At 23.5% G+C, this 26,121-nt stretch overlaps 1 protein-coding gene across 1 annotated transcript; it reads right to left on the bottom strand.

Moving 5' to 3' along the window:
• Window positions 1-16,691: 16,691 nt before the first annotated feature.
• LOC128920447 (uncharacterized) lies at window positions 16,692-19,669 on the bottom strand. Its single transcript, XM_054227711.1, has 2 exons — window positions 17,640-19,669; window positions 16,692-17,583 (listed from the first exon to the last, which is right to left on the bottom strand). Exons 1-2 carry the CDS (start codon window positions 18,124-18,126, stop codon window positions 17,144-17,146), a joined length of 927 nt encoding a protein of 308 aa, XP_054083686.1. The 5' UTR covers window positions 18,127-19,669; the 3' UTR covers window positions 16,692-17,143.
• Window positions 19,670-26,121: the final 6,452 nt, after the last annotated feature.

Below are 26,121 nucleotides of genomic sequence, written 5' to 3'. Positions count from 1 at the left end.
AAGTTGATTATCGACAAATAAAAACATAAAGAATATGTATTCATAATCATTTATTTTGTATTTTATCAGATTTAAGATCAAAGTTCACTTTCTTCCAAGTTCTTTATCGACAAATAAAAACATAAATGGCATTTATTCATAATCATTTATTTTGTATTTTTATCAGATTTAAGATCAAAGTTCACTTTCTTGCAATTTGATTATCGACAATTAAAAACATAATGAATATTTATTCATAATCATGTATTTTGTATTTTTATCAGATTTAAGATCAAAGTTCACTTTCTAGCAAGTTGAATATCGACAAATAAAAACATAAAGAACATTTATTCATAATCATTTATTTTGTATTTTTATCAGAATTAAGATCAAAGTTCACTTTTTTGCAAGTTGATTATCGACAAATAAAAACATAATGAATATTTATTCATAATCATTTATTTTGTATTTTTATCAGATTTAAGATCAAAGTTCACTTTCTTGCAGGTTGTTTATCGACAAATAGAAACATATAGAATATTTATTCATAACCATTTATTTTGTATTTTATTAGATTTATGATCAAAGTTCACTTCCTTACAAGTTGATTATCGACAAATAAAAACATAAATTGCATTTATCATCATTTATTTTGTATTTTTATCAGATTTAAGATCAAAGTTCACTTTCTTGCAATTTCATTATCGACAAATAAAAACATAATGAGTATTTATGCATAATCATTTATTTTGTATTTTTATCAGATTTTAGATCAAAGTTCACTTTCTTGCAAGTTGTTTATCGACAAATAGAAACATAAAGAATATTTATTCATAATCATTTATTTTGTATTTATAAGATTTAAGATCAAAGTTCACTTTCTAGCAAGTTCTTTATCGACAAATAAAAATATAAATAGCATTTATTCATAATCATTTATTTTGTATGTTTATCAGATTTAAGATCAAAGTTCACTTTCTTGCAAGTTGTTTATCGACAAATAAAAACATAAATAGCATTTATTCATAATCATTTATTTTGTATTTTATCATATTTAAGATCAAAGTTCACTTTCTTGCAAGTTGAATATCGACAAATAAAAACATAAGGAAAATTTAGTCATAATCATTTATTTTGTACTTTATCAGATTTAAGATCAAAGTTCACTTCCCTGCAAGTTGATTATCGACAAATAAAAACATAATGAGTATTTATTCATAATCATTTATTTTGTATTTTTATCAGATTTAAGATCAAAGTTCACTTTCTAGCAAGTTGAATATCGACAAATAAAAACATAAAGAACATTTATTCATAATCATTTATTTTGTATTTTTATCACAATTAAGATCAAAGTTCACTTTCTTGCAAGTTGATTATCGACATATAAAAACATAAAGTGTATTTATTCATAATCATTTATTTTGTATTTTATCAGATTTAAGATCTTTCTTCCAGAAAGTGAATCTTGCAAGTTGACTATCGTCAAATAAAAACATAAAGAATATGTATTCATAATCATTTAATTTGTATTTTATAAGATTTAAGATCAAAGTTCACTTTCTTGCAAGTTCTTTATCGACAAATAAAAATATAAATAGCATTTATTCATAATCATTTATTTTGTATTTTTTTCAGATTTAAGATCAAAGTTCACTTTCTTGCAAGTTGTTTATCGACAAATAAAAACATAAATAGCATTTATTCATAATCATTTATTTTGTATTTTTATCAGATTTAAGATCAAAGTTCACTTTCTTGCAAGTTGTTTATCGATAAATAGAAACATAAAGAATATTTATTCATAATCATTTATTTTGTATTTTATCAGATTTAAGATCAAAGTTTACTTTCTTCCAAGTTCTTTATCGACAAATAAAAACATAATGACCATTTATTCATAATCATTTATTTTAAATTGTTATCAGATTTATGATCAAAGTTCACTTTCTTGCAAGTTGATTATCGACAAATAAAAACGTAAATAGCATATATTCATAATCATTTATTTTGTATTTTATCAGATTTATGATCAATGTTCACTTTCTTGCAAGTTGATTATCGACAAATAAAAACATAAAGAATATTTATTCATAATCATGTATTTTGTATTTTATCATATTTATGATCAAAGTTCACTTTCTTGCAAGTTGTTTATCGACAAATAGAAACATAAAGAATATTTATTCATAATCATTTATTTTATATTTTTATCAGATTTAAGATCAAAGTTCACTTTCTTGCAAGTTGATTATCGACAAATAAAAACATAATGACTATTTATTCATAATCATTTATTTTAAGTTTTTATCTGATTTATGATCAAAGTTCACTTTCTTGCAAATTGATTATCGACAAATAAAAACATAAATAGAATATATTCATAATCATTTATTTTGTATTTTATCAGATTTATGATCAATCTTCACTTTCTTGCAAGTTGATTATCGACAAATAAAAACATAAAGAATATTTATTCATAATCATGTATTTTGTATTTTATCACATTTATGATCAAAGTTCACTTTCTTGCAAGTTGATTATCGTCAAATAAAAACATAAAGAATATTGATTCATAATCATTTATTTTGTATTTTATCAGATTTATGATCAAAGTTCACTTCCTTACAAGTTGATTATCGACAAATAAAAACATAAATTGCATTTATCATCATTTATTTTGTATTTTTATCAGATTTAAGATCAAAGTTCACTTTCGTGCAATTTGATTATCGACAAATAAAAACATAATGAGTATTTATTCAGAATCATTTATTTTGTATTTTTATCAGATTTAAGATCAAAGTTCACTTTCTTGCAAGTTGAATATCGACAAATAAAAACATAAAGAATATTTATTCATAATCATTTATTTTGTATTTTATAAGATTTAAGATCAATGTTCACTTTCTTGCAAGTTCTTTATCGACAAATAAAAATATAAATAGCATTTATTCATAATCATTTATTTTGTATTTTTATCAGATTTAAGATCAAAGTTCACCTTCTTGCAAGTTGTTTATCGACAAATAAAAACATAAATAGCATTTATTCATAATCATTTATTTTGTATTTTATCATATTTAAGATCAAAGTTCACTTTCTTGCAAGTTGAATATCGACGAATAAAAACATAAGGAAAATTTATTCATAATCATTTATTTTGTACTTTATCAGATTTAAGATCAAAGTTCACTTCCCTGCAAGTTGATTATCGACAAATAAAAACATAATGAGTATTTATTCATAATCATTTATTTTGTATTTTTATCAGATTTAAGATCAAAGTTCACTTTCTAGCAAGTTGAATATCGACAAATAAAAACATAAAGAACATTTATTCATAATCATTTATTTTGTATTTTTATCAGAATTAAGATCAAAGTTCACTTTCTTGCAAGTTGATTATCGACAAATAAAAACATAATGAGTATTTATTCATAATCATTTATTTTGTATTTTATCAGATTTAAGATCTTTGTTCCAGAAAGTGAATCTTGCAAGTTGACTATCGTCAAATAAAAACATAAAGAATATGAATTCATAATCATTTATTTTGTATTTTATAAGATTTAAGATCAAAGTTCACTTTCTTGCAAGTTCTTTATCGACAAATAAAAATATAAATACCATTTATTCATAATCATTTATTTTGTATTTTTATCAGATTTAAGATCAAAGTTCACTTTCTTGCAAGTTGTTTATCGACAAATAAAAACATAAATAGCATTTATTCATAATCATTTATTTTGTATTTTTATCAGATTTAAGATCAAAGTTCACTTTCTTGCAAGTTGTTTATCGACAAATAGAAACATAAAGAATATTTATTCATAATCATTTATTTTGTATTTTATCAGATTTAAGATCAAAGTTTACTTTCTTCCAAGTTCTTTATCGACAAATAAAAACATAATGACTATTTATTCATAATCATTTATTTTAAATTTTTATCAGATTTATGATCAAAGTTCACTTTCTTGCAAGTTGATTATCGACAAATAAAAACATAAATAGCATATATTCATAATCATTTATTTTGTATTTTATCAGATTTATGATCAATGTTCACTTTCTTGCAAGTTGATTATCGACAAATAAAAACATAAAGAATATTTATTCATAATCATGTATTTTGTATTTTATCATATTTATGATCAAAGTTCACTTTCTTGCAAGTGGTTTATCGGCAAATAGAAACATAAAGAATATTTATTCATAATCATTTATTTTATATTTTTATCAGATTTAAGATCAAAGTTCACTTTCTTGCAAGTTGATTATCGACAAATAAAAACATAATAACTATTTATTCATAATCATGTATTTTAAATTTTTATCAGATTTATGATCAAAGTTCACTTTCTTGCAAATTGATTATCGACAAATAAAAACATAAATAGAATATATTCATAATCATTTATTTTGTATTTTATCAGATTTATGATCAATGTTCCCTTTCTTGCAAGTTGATTATCGACAAATAAAAACATAAAGAATATTTATTCATAATCATGTATTTTGTATTTTATCACATTTATGATCAAAGTTCACTTTCTTGCAAGTTGATTATCGTCAAATAAAAACATAAAGAATATTGATTCATAATCATTTATTTTGTATTTTATCAGATTTATGATTAAAGTTCACTTCCTTACAAGTTGATTATCGACAAATAAAAACATAAATTGCATTTATCATAATTTATTTTGTATTTTTATCAGATTTAAGATCAAAGTTCACTTTCGTGCAATTTGATTATCGACAAATAAAAACATAATGAGTATTTATTCATAATCATTTATTTTGTATTTTTATCAGATTTAAGATCAAAGTTCTCTTTCTTGAAGGTTGTTTATCGACAAATAGAAACATATAGAATATTTATTCATAACCATTTATTTTGTATTTTATCAGATTTATGATCAAAGTTCACTTCCTTACAAGTTGATTATCGACAAATAAAAACATAAAGAGTATTTATTCAGAATCATTTATTTTGTATTTTTATCAGATTTAAGATCAAAGTTCACTTTCTTGCAAGTTGAATATCGACAAATAAAAACATAAAGAATATTTATTCATAATCATTTATTTTGTATTTTATCAGATTTAAGATCAATGTTCACTTTCGTGCAAGTATTTTATCGACAAATAAAAACATAAAGTATATTTATACATAATCATGTATTTTGTATTTTATCAGATTTATGATCAAAGTTCATTTTCTTGCAAGTTGATTATCGACAAATAAAAACATAAAGAATATGTATTCATAATCATTTATTTTGTATTTTATCAGATTTAAGATCAAAGTTCACTTTCTACCAAGTTCTTTATCGACAAATAAAAACATAAATGGCATTTATTCATAATCATTTATTTTGTATTTTTATCAGATTTAAGATCAAAGTTCACTTTCTTGCAATTTGATTATCGACAATTAAAAACATAATGAATATTTATTCATAATCATGTATTTTGTATTTTTATCAGATTTAAGATCAAAGTTCACTTTCTAGCAAGTTGAATATCGACAAATAAAAACATAAAGAACATTTATTCATAATCATTTATTTTGTATTTTTATCAGAATTAAGATCAAAGTTCACTTTTTTGCAAGTTGATTATCGACAAATAAAAACATAATGAATATTTATTCATAATCATTTATTTTGTATTTTTATCAGATTTAAGATCAAAGTTCACTTTCTTGCAGGTTGTTTATCGACAAATCGAAACATATAGAATATTTATTCATAACCATTTATTTTGTATTTTATCAGATTTATGATCAAAGTTCACTTCCTTACAAGTTGATTATCGACAAATAAAAACATAAATTGCATTTATCATCATTTATTTTGTATTTTTATCAGGTTTAAGATCAAAGTTCACTTTCGTGCAATTTGATTATCGACAAATAAAAACATAATGAGTATTTATTCATAATCATTTATTTTGTATTTTTATCAGATTTAAGATCAAAGTTCACTTTCTTGCAAGCTGAAATCGACAAATAAAAACATAAAGAATATTTATTCATAATCATTTAATTTGTATTTTATCAGATTTAAGATCAATGTTCACTTTCTTGCAAGTATTTTATCGACAAATAAAAACATAAAGAATATTTATACATAATCATGTATTTTGTATTTTATCAGATTTATGATCAAAGTTCATTTTCTTGCAAGTTGATTATCGACAAATAAAAACATAAAGAATATGTATTCATAATCATGTATTTTGTATTTTATCAGATTTAAGATCAAAGTTCACTTTCTTGCAGGTTGTTTATCGACAAATAGAAACATATAGAATATTTATTCATAACCATGTATTTTGTATTTTATCAGATTTAAGATCAAAGTTCACTTTCTTGCAATTTGATTATCGACAATTAAAAACATAATGAATATTTATTCATAAGCATGTATTTTGTATTTTATCATATTTAAGATCAAAGTTCACTTTCTTGCTAGTTGAATATCGACAAATAAAAACATAAGGAAAATTTATTCATAATCATTTATTTTGTATTTTTATTAGATTTAAGATCAAAGTTCACTTTCTTGCAAGTTGAATATCGACAAATAAAAACATAAAGAATATTTATTCATAATCATTTATTTTGTATTTTATCAGATTTAAGATCAATGTTCACTTTCTTGCAAGTATTTTATCGACAAATAAAAACATAAAGAATATTTATACATAATCATGTATTTTGTATTTTATCAGATTTATGATCAAAGTTCATTTTGTTGCAAGTTGATTATCGACAAATAAAAACATAAAGAATATGTATTCATAATCATTTATTTTGTATTTATCAGATTTATGATCAAATTTCACTTTCTAGCAAGTTGAATATCGACAAATAAAAACATAAGGAATATTTATTCATAATCATTTATTTTGTATTTTATCAAAGTTCACTTCCCTGCAAGTTGATTATCGACAAATAAAAACATAATGAGTATTTATTCATAATCATTTATTTTGTATTTTTATCAGATTTAAGATCAAAGTTCACTTTCTTACAAGTTGAATATCGACAAATAAAAACATAAAGAATATTTATTCATAATCATTTATTTTGTATTTTATCAGATTTATGATCAAAGTTCACTTTCTTGCAAGTTGATTATCGACAAATAAAAACATAAAGAATATTTATTCATAATCATGTATTTTGTATTTTATCAGATTTAAGATCAAAGTTCACTTTCTTGCAATTTAATTATCGACAAATAAAAACATAATGAGTATTTATTCATAATCATTTATTTTGTATTTTATCAGATTTAAGATCAAAGTTTACTTTCTTCCAAGTTCTTTATCGACAAATAAAAACATAATGACTATTTATTCATAATCATTTATTTTAAATTGTTATCAGATTTATGATCAAAGTTCACTTTCTTGCAAGTTGATTATCGACAAATAAAAACGTAAATAGCATATATTCATAATCATTTATTTTGTATTTTATCAGATTTATGATCAATGTTCACTTTCTTGCAAGTTGATTATCGACAAATAAAAACATAAAGAATATTTATTCATAATCATGTATTTTGTATTTTATCACATTTATGATCAAAGTTCACTTTCTTGCAAGTTGATTATCGTCAAATAAAAACATAAAGAATATTGATTCATAATCATTTATTTTGTATTTTATCAGATTTATGATCAAAGTTCACTTCCTTACAAGTTGATTATCGACAAATAAAAACATAAATTGCATTTATCATCATTTATTTTGTATTTTTATCAGATTTAAGATCAAAGTTCACTTTCGTGCAATTTGATTATCGACAAATAAAAACATAATGAGTATTTATTCAGAATCATTTATTTTGTATTTTTATCAGATTTAAGATCAAAGTTCACTTTCTTGCAAGTATTTTATCGACAAATAAAAACATAAAGAATATTTATACATAATCATGTATTTTGTATTTTATCAGATTTATGATCAAAGTTCATTTTGTTGCAAGTTGATTATCGACAAATAAAAACATAAAGAATATGTATTCATAATCATTTATTTTGTATTTATCAGATTTATGATCAAATTTCACTTTCTAGCAAGTTGAATATCGACAAATAAAAACATAAGGAATATTTATTCATAATCATTTATTTTGTATTTTATCAAAGTTCACTTCCCTGCAAGTTGATTATCGACAAATAAAAACGTAAATAGCATATATTCATAATCATTTATTTTGTATTTTATCAGATTTATGATCAATGTTCACTTTCTTGCAAGTTGATTATCGACAAATAAAAACATAAAGAATATTTATTCATAATCATGTATTTTGTATTTTATCATATTTATGATCAAAGTTCACTTTCTTGCAAGTTGTTTATCGACAAATAGAAACATAAAGAATATTTATTCATAATCATTTATTTTATATTTTTATCAGATTTAAGATCAAAGTTCACTTTCTTGCAAGTTGATTATCGACAAATAAAAACATAATGACTATTTATTCATAATCATTTATTTTAAGTTTTTATCTGATTTATGATCAAAGTTCACTTTCTTGCAAATTGATTATCGACAAATAAAAACATAAATAGAATATATTCATAATCATTTATTTTGTATTTTATCAGATTTATGATCAATCTTCACTTTCTTGCAAGTTGATTATCGACAAATAAAAACATAAAGAATATTTATTCATAATCATGTATTTTGTATTTTATCACATTTATGATCAAAGTTCACTTTCTTGCAAGTTGATTATCGTCAAATAAAAACATAAAGAATATTGATTCATAATCATTTATTTTGTATTTTATCAGATTTATGATCAAAGTTCACTTCCTTACAAGTTGATTATCGACAAATAAAAACATAAATTGCATTTATCATCATTTATTTTGTATTTTTATCAGATTTAAGATCAAAGTTCACTTTCGTGCAATTTGATTATCGACAAATAAAAACATAATGAGTATTTATTCAGAATCATTTATTTTGTATTTTTATCAGATTTAAGATCAAAGTTCACTTTCTTGCAAGTTGAATATCGACAAATAAAAACATAAAGAATATTTATTCATAATCATTTATTTTGTATTTTATAAGATTTAAGATCAATGTTCACTTTCTTGCAAGTTCTTTATCGACAAATAAAAATATAAATAGCATTTATTCATAATCATTTATTTTGTATTTTTATCAGATTTAAGATCAAAGTTCACTTTCTTGCAAGTTGTTTATCGACAAATAAAAACATAAATAGCATTTATTCATAATCATTTATTTTGTATTTTATCATATTTAAGATCAAAGTTCACTTTCTTGCAAGTTGAATATCGACGAATAAAAACATAAGGAAAATTTATTCATAATCATTTATTTTGTACTTTATCAGATTTAAGATCAAAGTTCACTTCCCTGCAAGTTGATTATCGACAAATAAAAACATAATGAGTATTTATTCATAATCATTTATTTTGTATTTTTATCAGATTTAAGATCAAAGTTCACTTTCTAGCAAGTTGAATATCGACAAATAAAAACATTAAGAACATTTATTCATAATCATTTATTTTGTATTTTTATCAGAATTAAGATCAAAGTTCACTTTCTTGCAAGTTGATTATCGACAAATAAAAACATAATGAGTATTTATTCATAATCATTTATTTTGTATTTTATCAGATTTAAGATCTTTGTTCCAGAAAGTGAATCTTGCAAGTTGACTATCGTCAAATAAAAACATAAAGAATATGAATTCATAATCATTTATTTTGTATTTTATAAGATTTAAGATCAAAGTTCACTTTCTTGCAAGTTCTTTATCGACAAATAAAAATATAAATACCATTTATTCATAATCATTTATTTTGTATTTTTATCAGATTTAAGATCAAAGTTCACTTTCTTGCAAGTTGTTTATCGACAAATAAAAACATAAATAGCATTTATTCATAATCATTTATTTTGTATTTTTATCAGATTTAAGATCAAAGTTCACTTTCTTGCAAGTTGTTTATCGACAAATAGAAACATAAAGAATATTTATTCATAATCATTTATTTTGTATTTTATCAGATTTAAGATCAAAGTTTACTTTCTTCCAAGTTCTTTATCGACAAATAAAAACATAATGACTATTTATTCATAATCATTTATTTTAAATTTTTATCAGATTTATGATCAAAGTTCACTTTCTTGCAAGTTGATTATCGACAAATAAAAACATAAATAGCATATATTCATAATCATTTATTTTGTATTTTATCAGATTTATGATCAATGTTCACTTTCTTGCAAGTTGATTATCGACAAATAAAAACATAAAGAATATTTATTCATAATCATGTATTTTGTATTTTATCATATTTATGATCAAAGTTCACTTTCTTGCAAGTGGTTTATCGGCAAATAGAAACATAAAGAATATTTATTCATAATCATTTATTTTATATTTTTATCAGATTTAAGATCAAAGTTCACTTTCTTGCAAGTTGATTATCGACAAATAAAAACATAATAACTATTTATTCATAATCATGTATTTTAAATTTTTATCAGATTTATGATCAAAGTTCACTTTCTTGCAAATTGATTATCGACAAATAAAAACATAAATAGAATATATTCATAATCATTTATTTTGTATTTTATCAGATTTATGATCAATGTTCCCTTTCTTGCAAGTTGATTATCGACAAATAAAAACATAAAGAATATTTATTCATAATCATGTATTTTGTATTTTATCACATTTATGATCAAAGTTCACTTTCTTGCAAGTTGATTATCGTCAAAGAAAAACATAAAGAATATTGATTCATAATCATTTATTTTGTATTTTATCAGATTTATGATTAAAGTTCACTTCCTTACAAGTTGATTATCGACAAATAAAAACATAAATTGCATTTATCATAATTTATTTTGTATTTTTATCAGATTTAAGATCAAAGTTCACTTTCGTGCAATTTGATTATCGACAAATAAAAACATAATGAGTATTTATTCATAATCATTTATTTTGTATTTTTATCAGATTTAAGATCAAAGTTCTCTTTCTTGAAGGTTGTTTATCGACAAATAGAAACATATAGAATATTTATTCATAACCATTTATTTTGTATTTTATCAGATTTATGATCAAAGTTCACTTCCTTACAAGTTGATTATCGACAAATAAAAACATAAAGAGTATTTATTCAGAATCATTTATTTTGTATTTTTATCAGATTTAAGATCAAAGTTCACTTTCTTGCAAGTTGAATATCGACAAATAAAAACATAAAGAATATTTATTCATAATCATTTATTTTGTATTTTATCAGATTTAAGATCAATGTTCACTTTCGTGCAAGTATTTTATCGACAAATAAAAACATAAAGTATATTTATACGTAATCATGTATTTTGTATTTTATCAGATTTATGATCAAAGTTCATTTTCTTGCAAGTTGATTATCGACAAATAAAAACATAAAGAATATGTATTCATAATCATTTATTTTGTATTTTATCAGATTTAAGATCAAAGTTCACTTTCTACCAAGTTCTTTATCGACAAATAAAAACATAAATGGCATTTATTCATAATCATTTATTTTGTATTTTTATCAGATTTAAGATCAAAGTTCACTTTCTTGCAATTTGATTATCGACAATTAAAAACATAATGAATATTTATTCATAATCATGTATTTTGTATTTTTATCAGATTTAAGATCAAAGTTCACTTTCTAGCAAGTTGAATATCGACAAATAAAAACATAAAGAACATTTATTCATAATCATTTATTTTGTATTTTTATCAGAATTAAGATCAAAGTTCACTTTTTTGCAAGTTGATTATCGACAAATAAAAACATAATGAATATTTATTCATAATCATTTATTTTGTATTTTTATCAGATTTAAGATCAAAGTTCACTTTCTTGCAGGTTGTTTATCGACAAATCGAAACATATAGAATATTTATTCATAACCATTTATTTTGTATTTTATCAGATTTATGATCAAAGTTCACTTCCTTACAAGTTGATTATCGACAAATAAAAACATAAATTGCATTTATCATCATTTATTTTGTATTTTTATCAGGTTTAAGATCAAAGTTCACTTTCGTGCAATTTGATTATCGACAAATAAAAACATAATGAGTATTTATTCATAATAATTTATTTTGTATTTTTATCAGATTTAAGATCAAAGTTCACTTTCTTGCAAGCTGAAATCGACAAATAAAAACATAAAGAATATTTATTCATAATCATTTAATTTGTATTTTATCAGATTTAAGATCAATGTTCACTTTCTTGCAAGTATTTTATCGACAAATAAAAACATAAAGAATATTTATACATAATCATGTATTTTGTATTTTATCAGATTTATGATCAAAGTTCATTTTCTTGCAAGTTGATTATCGACAAATAAAAACATAAAGAATATGTATTCATAATCATGTATTTTGTATTTTATCAGATTTAAGATCAAAGTTCACTTTCTTGCAGGTTGTTTATCGACAAATAGAAACATATAGAATATTTATTCATAACCATGTATTTTGTATTTTATCAGATTTAAGATCAAAGTTCACTTTCTTGCAATTTGATTATCGACAATTAAAAACATAATGAATATTTATTCATAATCATGTATTTTGTATTTTATCAGATTTAAGATCAAAGTTCACTTTCTTGCAGGTTGTTTATCGACAAATAGAAACATATAGAATATTTATTCATAACCATGTATTTTGTATTTTATCAGATTTAAGATCAAAGTTCACTTTCTTGCAATTTGATTATCGACAATTAAAAACATAATGAATATTTATTCATAAGCATGTATTTTGTATTTTATCATATTTAAGATCAAAGTTCACTTTCTTGCAAGTTGAATATCGACAAATAAAAACATAAGGAAAATTTATTCATAATCATTTATTTTGTATTTTTATTAGATTTAAGATCAAAGTTCACTTTCTTGCAAGTTGAATATCGACAAATAAAAACATAAAGAATATTTATTCATAATCATTTATTTTGTATTTTATCAGATTTAAGATCAATGTTCACTTTCTTGCAAGTATTTTATCGACAAATAAAAACATAAAGAATATTTATACATAATCATGTATTTTGTATTTTATCAGATTTATGATCAAAGTTCATTTTGTTGCAAGTTGATTATCGACAAATAAAAACATAAAGAATATGTATTCATAATCATTTATTTTGTATTTATCAGATTTATGATCAAATTTCACTTTCTAGCAAGTTGAATATCGACAAATAAAAACATAAGGAATATTTATTCATAATCATTTATTTTGTATTTTATCAAAGTTCACTTCCCTGCAAGTTGATTATCGACAAATAAAAACATAATGAGTATTTATTCATAATCATTTATTTTGTATTTTTATCAGATTTAAGATCAAAGTTCACTTTCTTACAAGTTGAATATCGACAAATAAAAACATAAAGAATATTTATTCATAATCATTTATTTTGTATTTTATCAGATTTATGATCAAAGTTCACTTTCTTGCAAGTTGATTATCGACAAATAAAAACATAAAGAATATTTATTCATAATCATGTATTTTGTATTTTATCAGATTTAAGATCAAAGTTCACTTTCTTGCAATTTAATTATCGACAAATAAAAACATAATGAGTATTTATTCATAATCATTTATTTTGTATTTTTATCAGATTTAAGATCAAAGTTCACTTTCTTGCAATTTCATTATCGACAAATAAAAACATAATGAGTATTTATTCATAATCATTTATTTTGTATTTTTATCAGATTTTAGATCAAAGTTCACTTTCTTGCAAGTTGTTTATCGACAAATAGAAACATAAAGAATATTTATTCATAATCATTTATTTTGTATTTATAAGATTTAAGATCAAAGTTCACTTTCTAGCAAGTTCTTTATCGACAAATAAAAATATAAATAGCATTTATTCATAATCATTTATTTTGTATGTTTATCAGATTTAAGATCAAAGTTCACTTTCTTGCAAGTTGTTTATCGACAAATAAAAACATAAATAGCATTTATTCATAATCATTTATTTTGTATTTTATCATATTTAAGATCAAAGTTCACTTTCTTGCAAGTTGAATATCGACAAATAAAAACATAAGGAAAATTTATTCATAAGCATTTATTTTGTACTTTATCAGATTTAAGATCAAAGTTCACTTCCCTGCAAGTTGATTATCGACAAATAATAACATAATGAGTATTTATTCATAATCATTTATTTTGTATTTTTATCAGATTTAAGATCAAAGTTCACTTTCTAGCAAGTTGAATATCGACAAATAAAAACATAAAGAACATTTATTCATAATCATTTATTTTGTATTTTTATCAGAATTAAGATCAAAGTTCACTTTCTTGCAAGTTGATTATCGACAAATAAAAACATAAAGAGTATTTATTCATAATCATTTATTTTGTATTTTATCAGATTTAAGATCTTTCTTCCAGAAAGTGAATCTTGCAAGTTGACTATCGTCAAATAAAAACATAAAGAATATGTATTCATAATCATTTAATTTGTATTTTATAAGATTTAAGATCAAAGTTCACTTTCTTGCAAGTTCTTTATCGACAAATAAAAATATAAATAGCATTTATTCATAATCATTTATTTTGTATTTTTTTCAGATTTAAGATCAAAGTTCACTTTCTTGCAAGTTGTTTATCGACAAATAAAAACATAAATAGCATTTATTCATAATCATTTATTTTGTATTTTTATCAGATTTAAGATCAAAGTTCACTTTCTTGCAAGTTGTTTATCGATAAATAGAAACATAAAGAATATTTATTCATAATCATTTATTTTGTATTTTATCAGATTTAAGATCAAAGTTTACTTTCTTCCAAGTTCTTTATCGACAAATAAAAATATAATGACTATTTATTCATAATCATTTATTTTAAATTTTTATCAGATTTATGATCAAAGTTCACTTTCTTGCAAGTTGATTATCGACAAATAAAAACGTAAATAGCATATATTTATAATCATTTATTTTGTATTTTATCAGATTTATGATCAATGTTCACTTTCTTGCAAGTTGATTATCGACAAATAAAAACATAAAGAATATTTATTCATAATCATGTATTTTGTATTTTATCATATTTATGATCAAAGTTCACTTTCTTGCAAGTTGTTTATCGACAAATAGAAACATAAAGAATATTTATTCATAATCATTTATTTTATATTTTTATCAGATTTAAGATCAAAGTTCACTTTCTTGCAAGTTGATTATCGACAAATAAAAACATAATGACTATTTATTCATAATCATTTACTTTAAGTTTTTATCTGATTTATGATCAAAGTTCACTTTCTTGCAAATTGATTATCGACAAATAAAAACATAAATAGAATATATTCATAATCATTTATTTTGTATTTTATCAGATTTATGATCAATCTTCACTTTCTTGCAAGTTGATTATCGACAAATAAAAACATAAAGAATATTTATTCATAATCATGTATTTTGTATTTTATCACATTTATGATCAAAGTTCACTTTCTTGCAAGTTGATTATCGTCAAATAAAAACATAAAGAATATTGATTCATAATCATTTATTTTGTATTTTATCAGATTTATGATCAAAGTTCACTTCCTTACAAGTTGATTATCGACAAATAAAAACATAAATTGCATTTATCATCATTTATTTTGTATTTTTATCAGATTTAAGATCAAAGTTCACTTTCGTGCAATTTGATTATCGACAAATAAAAACATAATGAGTATTTATTCAGAATCATTTATTATGTATTTTTATCAGATTTAAGATCAAAGTTCACTTTCTTGCAAGTTGAATATCGACAAATAAAAACATAAAGAATATTTATTCATAATCATTTATTTTGTATTTTATCAGATTTAAGATCAATGTTCACTTTCTTGCAAGTATTTTATCGACAAATAAAAACATAAAGAATATTTATACATAATCATGTATTTTGTATTTTATCAGATTTATGATCAAAGTTCATTTTCTTGCAAGTTGATTATCGACAAATAAAAACATAAAGAATATGTATTCATAATCATTTATTTTGTATTTTATCAGATTTAAGATCAAAGTTCACTTTCTTGCAAGTTGTTTCTCGACAAATAGAAACATAAAGAATATTTATGCATAATCATTTATTTTGTATTTATAAGATTTAAGATCAAAGTTCACTTTCTAGCAAGGTCTTTATCGACAAATAAAAATATAAATAGCATTTATTCATAATCATTTATTTTGTATGTTTATCAGATTTAAGATCAAAGTTCACTTTCTTGCAAGTTGTTTATCGACAAATAAAAACATAAATAGCATTTATTCATAATCATTTATTTTGTATTTTATCATATTTAAGATCAAAGTTCACTTTCTTGCAAGTTGAATATCGACAAATAAAAACATAAGGAAAATTTATTCATAATCATTTATTTTGTACTTTATCAGATTTAAGATCAAAGTTCACTTCCCTGCAAGTTGATTATCGACAAATAAAAACATAATGAGTATTTATTCATAATCATTTATTTTGTATTTTTATCAGATTTAAGATCAAAGTTCACTTTCTAGCAAGTTGAATATCGACAAATAAAAACATAAAGAACATTTATTCATAATCATTTATGGGAAAACTTTAGTATACCGTCCCACGATTTCGGGGTTAAAATAGATATGGGCGGATAGAGGGGGATCTCCAGATCACGAATATATATAATTATTGCCGCCGCAAACTTATAGTTTCTGAGTTATTTGCAATTTAAGTTTTATTATTAACAATTTTCAACACGTTATTTCTCACTGTATATTGAATTGTTCACATATATTTTGCACTTTAAATATATTTACACTTCATTAATTTGTTTCTACATATTTATTTTTAACAAATTATATCAAAATTTGCTGTAAATAAACATTTAATTTTATGCAGAATTCTGTTTATTTGTAAAATAACAAAACGGTTGCAAGATGACAGAACATAAGTGTTGCCACATGCATCGATTAAAAATAATCAAAATGAAGAAAACAAATACCCAATAAATAGTTATTAAGTAAACATTCTAACTACAAAAAAATACCAAGGTTTCAAAATTTATACGTGTATTTTATTGTTTCAAGCAACTTTAAAAATGGATCATCATGGTTGTTCGCAATATTTTTCCTCCATGTATACTCCATAATAAAATCGGTAAAGTTTTCGGGATTGTTGTAATTGTCCCGCACAAAAAATCTCTTTATTACGCGCCACTGGGATTCTATCCTTTGGGTGTGGGTTCCATCCTTTGCCACAAAAGGATTGTCCGGGTCACTGTGGTTAACGCGTCGGTGCTCATACCCGTGACCAGATAGGCAGTCGTACGCCTTCCAACAATCTGTGTGTATTGTTGTACCCTGGGCCACATGTTTCCGTATTAACGGTATGAGCACCTCCGCGGATCGGACATTCTCCGGACAAACTTCCAGACGGAGATCGTCACTTCCATCTTCCACCATACCCAACACCCAGTGGCCTTCTACTCTTCTACCTAAAAAGAGGGGAAAATATAAGTATTAATATAAACAAATATATATACATTATTACCTTTGTTATATTTTCTTTTTCCAAATTTACTCTCGTCAATCTGTACAACTTTACCAGGGCCGCCAATTTTACCCACCGCTACCTGCTGGTCTATTTGGTGTATAACTACCGCCTCACGACAGTAATTGAACCAATCGCAAATGGTAGCGCTGGATAAAACTGGCTCCCTGGTGAAGCTATTTTTTCGCACCTCTTCATGCGACCAATGTGATGCATACGCATACATTAAATAAAAAATTTGTGGTAGCGGGATTTTGGCATTGTCAAACCAGGTGCCTTTAGCCCTGGAAATGGCAGAACGGTTGCGACACGCTCCTTTCCGGCACCGGAATGTGCCTACTGCGGTATCGCCGGCGTTTGACACCACCATTGGCTGCTTATGTGTCCGGCACAATTTCCTTGTGGGAATTAATCCCTCGCTTTCGGCAAAAGAAATACATTTTTCTTTTGTATTAAATGTTTCAATAATCCTGCCGATATTCCACATATTTCGAATTTCAGCCGCAGTGAGTACGTTAGTCCTCCTAACACCTCGGCTGGTGGATTGCTCTTCTATAGAAAATTCTTTAATAATTTTAATAATTTTAAATCTATAACAAAATACCTGCTGAATTTGCGTTCATTTTTTCCAAAAATTAATAGAAAACAAATTTTAATAAATAAATCACAATCACTTGCTTTCACTTTCAATAGTTCACTTTGAATTACCAAATACGAAATTATTAGCACAACCGAAAAAAAGAAACGGTATTTTTTTTTTCAAAGTAACTGTAACCATTTTCCGTTAAAGAAAATGAATTAATAAAGAGAGAGAGATATACCCTTTATGACAATAATACTTTTTTGGTTAAAACTACTTTTCTTCAAAAAAATAACCCTGGTCGAGCCAACACCGGGGATTATCAAAGAGGTGGAATAACAAGTTCTTCCGCGTAGAACTACTTTCTGCAGAGGCGGCCTTCGGCCGCGCTTCAAAAAAATAACCCTGGTCGAGCCAATACCGGGAGTTATCAAAGAGGTGGAATAACAAGTTCTTCCGCGTAGAACTACTTTCTGCAGAGGCGGCCTTCGGCCGCGCTTCAAAAAAATAACCCTGGTCGAGCCAACACCGGGAGTTATCAAAGAGGTGGAATAACAAGTTCTTCCGCGTAGAACTACTTTCTGCAGAGGCGGCCTTCGGCCGCGCTTCAAAAAAATAACCCTGGTCGAGCCAACACCGGGAGTTATCAAAGAGAGGGAAATGGAAAGTTTTTTCGCGTACAACTACTTTCTGCACTGGCGGCCTTCGGCCGCGCTTCAAAAAAATAACCCTGGTCGAGCCAACACCGGGAGTTATCAAAGAGAGGGAAATGGAAAGTTTTTTCGCGTACAACTACTTTCTGCACTGGCGGCCTTCGGCCGCGCTTCAAAAAAATAACCCTGGTCGAGCCAACACCGGGAGTTATCAAAGAGAGGGAAATGGAAAGTTTTTTCGCGTACAACTACTTTCTGCACTGGCGGCCTTTGGCCGCGCTTCAAAAAAATAACACTGGTCGAACCAACACCGGATATTATCAAAATATGGGAAATAATAAAATAATTTACATTACACATTACATGCATTATGTTTATTGTATTTGGGGTATAATCTTTCTTTTTCATTATTGTGATTCTTATAATTCGTTTACAAAATATGTGATATGGTAACACCTATTTTGTGTCAGAATGCAACCCTTTTTTATTGTAAAAATAAACAAAATTGTGCAAAAAGTAAAATGCTTATTTACAGCATATTTTAATATAATTAGTTAAAAATAAATATTTATAAACAAATGTGTGAAGTGTAAATATATTTAAAGTGCAAAATATATGTGGAAAATTCAATATACAGAGAGAAATAACGAGTTAAAAATTATTAATTTTAAATCTTAAATTGCAAATAACTCAGAAACTATAAGTTTGCGGCGGCAATAATTATATATATTCGTGATCTGGAGATTCTCCTCTATCCGCCCATATCCATTTTAACCCCGAAATCGTGGGACGGTATACTAAAGCCGACCCTCATTTATTTTGTATTTTTATCAGAATTAAGATCAAAGTTCACTTTCTTGCAAGTTGATTATCGACAAATAAAAACATAAAGAGTATTTATTCATAATCATTTATATTGTATTTTATCAGATTTAAGATCTTTCTTCCAGAAAGTGAATCTTGCAAGTTGACTATCGTCAAATAAAAACATAAAGAATATGTATTCATAATCATTTAATTTGTATTTTATAAGATTTAAGATCAAAGTTCACTTTCTTGCAAGTATTTTATCGACAAATAAAAACATAAAGAATATTTATACATAATCATGTATTTTGTATTTTATCAGATTTAAGATCAAAGTTCACTTTCTTGCAAGTTCTTTATCGACAAATAAAAATATAAATACCATTTATTCATAATCATTTATTTTGTATTTTTATCAGATTTAAGATCAAAGTTCACTTTCTTGCAAGTTGTTTATCGACAAATAAAAACATAAATAGCATTTATTCATAATCATTTATTTTGTATTTTTATCAGATTTAAGATCAAAGTTCACTTTCTTGCAAGTTGTTTATCGACAAATAGAAACATAAAGAATATTTATTCATAATCATTTATTTTGTATTTTATCAGATTTAAGATCAAAGTTTACTTTCTTCCAAGTTCTTTATCGACAAATAAAAACATAATGACTATTTATTCATAATCATTTATTTTAAATTTTTATCAGATTTATGATCAAAGTTCACTTTCTTGCAAGTTGATTATCGACAAATAAAAACATAAATAGCATATATTCATAATCATTTATTTTGTATTTTATCAGATTTATGATCAATGTTCACTTTCTTGCAAGTTGATTATCGACAAATAAAAACATAAAGAATATTTATTCATAATCATGTATTTTGTATTTTATCATATTTATGATCAAAGTTCACTTTCTTGCAAGTGGTTTATCGGCAAATAGAAACATAAAGAATATTTATTCATAATCATTTATTTTATATTTTTATCAGATTTAAGATCAAAGTTCACTTTCTTGCAAGTTGATTATCGACAAATAAAAACATAATGACTATTTATTCATAATCATGTATTTTAAATTTTTATCAGATTTATGATCAAAGTTCACTTTCTTGCAAATTGATTATCGACAAATAAAAACATAAATAGAATATATTCATAATCATTTATTTTGTATTTTATCAGATTTATGATCAATGATCACTTTCTTGCAAGTTGATTATCGACAAATAAAAACATAAAGAATATTTATTCATAATCATGTATTTTGTATTTTATCACATTTATGATCAAAGTTCACTTTCTTGCAAGTTGATTATCGTCAAATAAAAACATAAAGAATATTGATTCATAATCATTTATTTTGTATTTTATCAGATTTATGATTAAAGTTCACTTCCTTACAAGTTGATTATCGACAAATAAAAACATAAATTGCATTTATCATAATTTATTTTGTATTTTTATCAGATTTAAGATCAAAGTTCACTTTCGTGCAATTTGATTATCGACAAATAAAAACATAATGAGTATTTATTCATAATCATTTATTTTGTATTTTTATCAGATTTAAGATCAAAGTTCTCTTTCTTGAAGGTTGTTTATCGACAAATAGAAACATATAGAATATTTATTCATAACCATTTATTTTGTATTTTATCAGATTTATGATCAAAGTTCACTTCCTTACAAGTTGATTATCGACAAATAAAAACATAAAGAGTATTTATTCAGAATCATTTATTTTGTATTTTTATCAGATTTAAGATCAAAGTTCACTTTCTTGCAAGTTGAATATCGACAAATAAAAACATAAAGAATATTTATTCATAATCATTTATTTTGTATTTTATCAGATTTAAGATCAATGTTCACTTTCGTGCAAGTATTTTATCGACAAATAAAAACATAAAGAATATTTATACATAATCATGTATTTTGTATTTTATCAGATTTATGATCAAAGTTCATTTTCTTGCAAGTTGATTATCGACAAATAAAAACATAAAGAATATGTATTCATAATCATTTATTTTGTATTTTATCAGATTTAAGATCAAAGTTCACTTTCTACCAAGTTCTTTATCGACAAATAAAAACATAAATGGCATTTATTCATAATCATTTATTTTGTATTTTTATCAGATTTAAGATCAAAGTTCACTTTCTTGCAATTTGATTATCGACAATTAAAAACATAATGAATATTTATTCATAATCATGTATTTTGTATTTTTATCAGATTTAAGATCAAAGTTCACTTTCTAGCAAGTTGAATATCGACAAATAAAGACATAAAGAACATTTATTCATAATCATTTATTTTGTATTTTTATCAGAATTAAGATCAAAGTTCACTTTTTTGCAAGTTGATTATCGACAAATAAAAACATAATGAATATTTATTCATAATCATTTATTTTGTATTTTTATCAGATTTAAGATCAAAGTTCACTTTCTTGCAGGTTGTTTATCGACAAATCGAAACATATAGAATATTTATTCATAACCATTTATTTTGTATTTTATCAGATTTATGATCAAAGTTCACTTCCTTACAAGTTGATTATCGACAAATAAAAACATAAATTGCATTTATCATCATTTATTTTGTATTTTTATCAGGTTTAAGATCAAAGTTCACTTTCGTGCAATTTGATTATCGACAAATAAAAACATAATGAGTATTTATTCATAATCATTTATTTTGTATTTTTATCAGATTTAAGATCAAAGTTCACTTTCTTGCAAGCTGAAATCGACAAATAAAAACATAAAGAATATTTATTCATAATCATTTAATTTGTATTTTATCAGATTAAGATCAATGTTCACTTTCTTGCAAGTATTTTATCGACAAATAAAAACATAAAGAATATTTATACATAATCATGTATTTTGTATTTTATCAGATTTATGATCAAAGTTCATTTTCTTGCAAGTTGATTATCGACAAATAAAAACATAAAGAATATGTATTCATAATCATGTATTTTGTATTTTATCAGATTTAAGATCAAAGTTCACTTTCTTGCAGGTTGTTTATCGACAAATAGAAACATATAGAATATTTATTCATAACCATGTATTTTGTATTTTATCAGATTTAAGATCAAAGTTCACTTTCTTGCAATTTGATTATCGACAATTAAAAACATAATGAATATTTATTCATAAGCATGTATTTTGTATTTTATCATATTTAAGATCAAAGTTCACTTTCTTGCTAGTTGAATATCGACAAATAAAAACATAAGGAAAATTTATTCATAATCATTTATTTTGTATTTTTATTAGATTTAAGATCAAAGTTAACTTTCTTGCAAGTTGAATATCGACAAATAAAAACATAAAGAATATTTATTCATAATCATTTATTTTGTATTTTATCAGATTTAAGATCAATGTTCACTTTCTTGCAAGTATTTTATCGACAAATAAAAACATAAAGAATATTTATACATAATTTATGATCAAAGTTCATTTTGTTGCAAGTTGATTATCGACAAATAAAAACATAAAGAATATGTATTCATAATCATTTATTTTGTATTTATCAGATTTATGATCAAAGTTCACTTTCTAGCAAGTTGAATATCGACAAATAAAAACATAAGGAATATTTATTCATAATCATTTATTTTGTATTTTATCAAAGTTCACTTCCCTGCAAGTTGATTATCGACAAATAAAAACATAATGAGTATTTATTCATAATCATTTATTTTGTATTTTTATCAGATTTAAGATCAAAGTTCACTTTCTTACAAGTTGAATATCGACAAATAAAAACATAAAGAATATTTATTCATAATCATTTATTTTGTATTTTATCAGATTTATGATCAAAGTTCACTTTCTTGCAAGTTGATTATCGACAAATAAAAACATAAAGAATATTTATTCATAATCATGTATTTTGTATTTTATCAGATTTAAGATCAAAGTTCACTTTCTTGCAATTTAATTATCGACAAATAAAAACATAATGAGTATTTATTCATAATCATTTATTTTGTATTTTTATCAGATTTAAGATCAAAGTTCACTTTCTTGCAATTTCATTATCGACAAATAAAAACATAATGAGTATTTATTCATAATCATTTATTTTGTATTTTTATCAGATTTTAGATCAAAGTTCACTTTCTTGCAAGTTGTTTATCGACAAATAGAAACATAAAGAATATTTATTCATAATCATTTATTTTGTATTTATAAGATTTAAGATCAAAGTTCACTTTCTAGCAAGTTCTTTATCGACAAATAAAAATATAAATAGCATTTATTCATAATCATTTATTTTGTATGTTTATCAGATTTAAGATCAAAGTTCACTTTCTTGCAAGTTGTTTATCGACAAATAAAAACATAAATAGCATTTATTCATAATCATTTATTTTGTATTTTATCATATTTAAGATCAAAGTTCACTTTCTTGCAAGTTGAATATCGACAAATAAAAACATAAGGAAAATTTATTCATAAGCATTTATTTTGTACTTTATCAGATTTAAGATCAAAGTTCACTTCCCTGCAAGTTGATTATCGACAAATAAAAACATAATGAGTATTTATTCATAATCATTTATTTTGTATTTTTATCAGATTTAAGATCAAAGTTCACTTTCTAGCAAGTTGAATATCGACAAATAAAAACATAAAGAACATTTATTCATAATCATTTATTTTGTATTTTTATCAGAATTAAGATCAAAGTTCACTTTCTTGCAAGTATTTTATGTATTTGTATTTTATCAGATTTATGATCAAAGTTCATTTTCTTGCAAGTTGATTATCGACAAATAAAAACATAAAGAATATGTATTCATAATCATGTATTTTGTATTTTATCAGATTTAAGATCAAAGTTCACTTTCTTGCAGGTTGTTTATCGACAAATAGAAACATATAGAATATTTATTCATAACCATGTATTTTGTATTTTATCAGATTTAAGATCAAAGTTCACTTTCTTGCAATTTGATTATCGACAATTAAAAACATAATGAATATTTATTCATAAGCATGTATTTTGTATTTTATCATATTTAAGATCAAAGTTCACTTTCTTGCTAGTTGAATATCGACAAATAAAAACATAAGGAAAATTTATTCATAATCATTTATTTTGTATTTTTATTAGATTTAAGATCAAAGTTCACTTTCTTGCAAGTTGAATATCGACAAATAAAAACATAAAGAATATTTATTCATAATCATTTATTTTGTATTTTATCAGATTTAAGATCAATGTTCACTTTCTTGCAAGTATTTTATCGACAAATAAAAACATAAAGAATATTTATACATAATCATGTATTTTGTATTTTATCAGATTTATGATCAAAGTTCATTTTGTTGCAAGTTGATTATCGACAAATAAAAACATAAAGAATATGTATTCATAATCATTTATTTTGTATTTATCAGATTTATGATCAAAGTTCACTTTCTAGCAAGTTGAATATCGACAAATAAAAACATGAGGAATATTTATTCATAATCATTTATTTTGTATTTTATCAAAGTTCACTTCCCTGCAAGTTGATTATCGACAAATAAAAACATAATGAGTATTTATTCATAATCATTTATTTTGTATTTTTATCAGATTTAAGATCAAAGTTCACTTTCTTACAAGTTGAATATCGACAAATAAAAACATAAAGAATATTTATTCATAATCATTTATTTTGTATTTTATCAGATTTATGATCAAAGTTCACTTTCTTGTAAGTTGATTATCGACAAATAAAAACATAAAGAATATTTATTCATAATCATGTATTTTGTATTTTATCAGATTTAAGATCAAAGTTCACTTTCTTGCAATTTAATTATCGACAAATAAAAACATAATGAGTATTTATTCATAATCATTTATTTTGTATTTTTATCAGATTTAAGATCAAAGTTCACTTTCTTGCAATTTCATTATCGACAAATAAAAACATAATGAGTATTTATTCATAATCATTTATTTTGTATTTTTATCAGATTTTAGATCAAAGTTCACTTTCTTGCAAGTTGTTTATCGACAAATAGAAACATAAAGAATATTTATTCATAATCATTTATTTTGTATTTATAAGATTTAAGATCAAAGTTCACTTTCTAGCAAGTTCTTTATCGACAAATAAAAATATAAATAGCATTTATTCATAATCATTTATTTTGTATGTTTATCAGATTTAAGATCAAAGTTCACTTTCTTGCAAGTTGTTTATCGACAAATAAAAACATAAATAGCATTTATTCATAATCATTTATTTTGTTTTTTATCATATTTAAGATCAAAGTTCACTTTCTTGCAAGTTGAATATCGACAAATAAAAACATAAGGAAAATTTATTCATAAGCATTTATTTTGTACTTTATCAGATTTAAGATCAAAGTTCACTTCCCTGCAAGTTGATTATCGACAAATAAAAAC

This window comes from Zeugodacus cucurbitae, chromosome 3 (assembly GCF_028554725.1).
Source record: "Zeugodacus cucurbitae isolate PBARC_wt_2022May chromosome 3, idZeuCucr1.2, whole genome shotgun sequence".
In the NCBI taxonomy this organism is placed as follows: domain Eukaryota; kingdom Metazoa; phylum Arthropoda; class Insecta; order Diptera; family Tephritidae; genus Zeugodacus; species Zeugodacus cucurbitae.
This window is presented reverse-complemented; position numbering and strand designations above follow the sequence as displayed.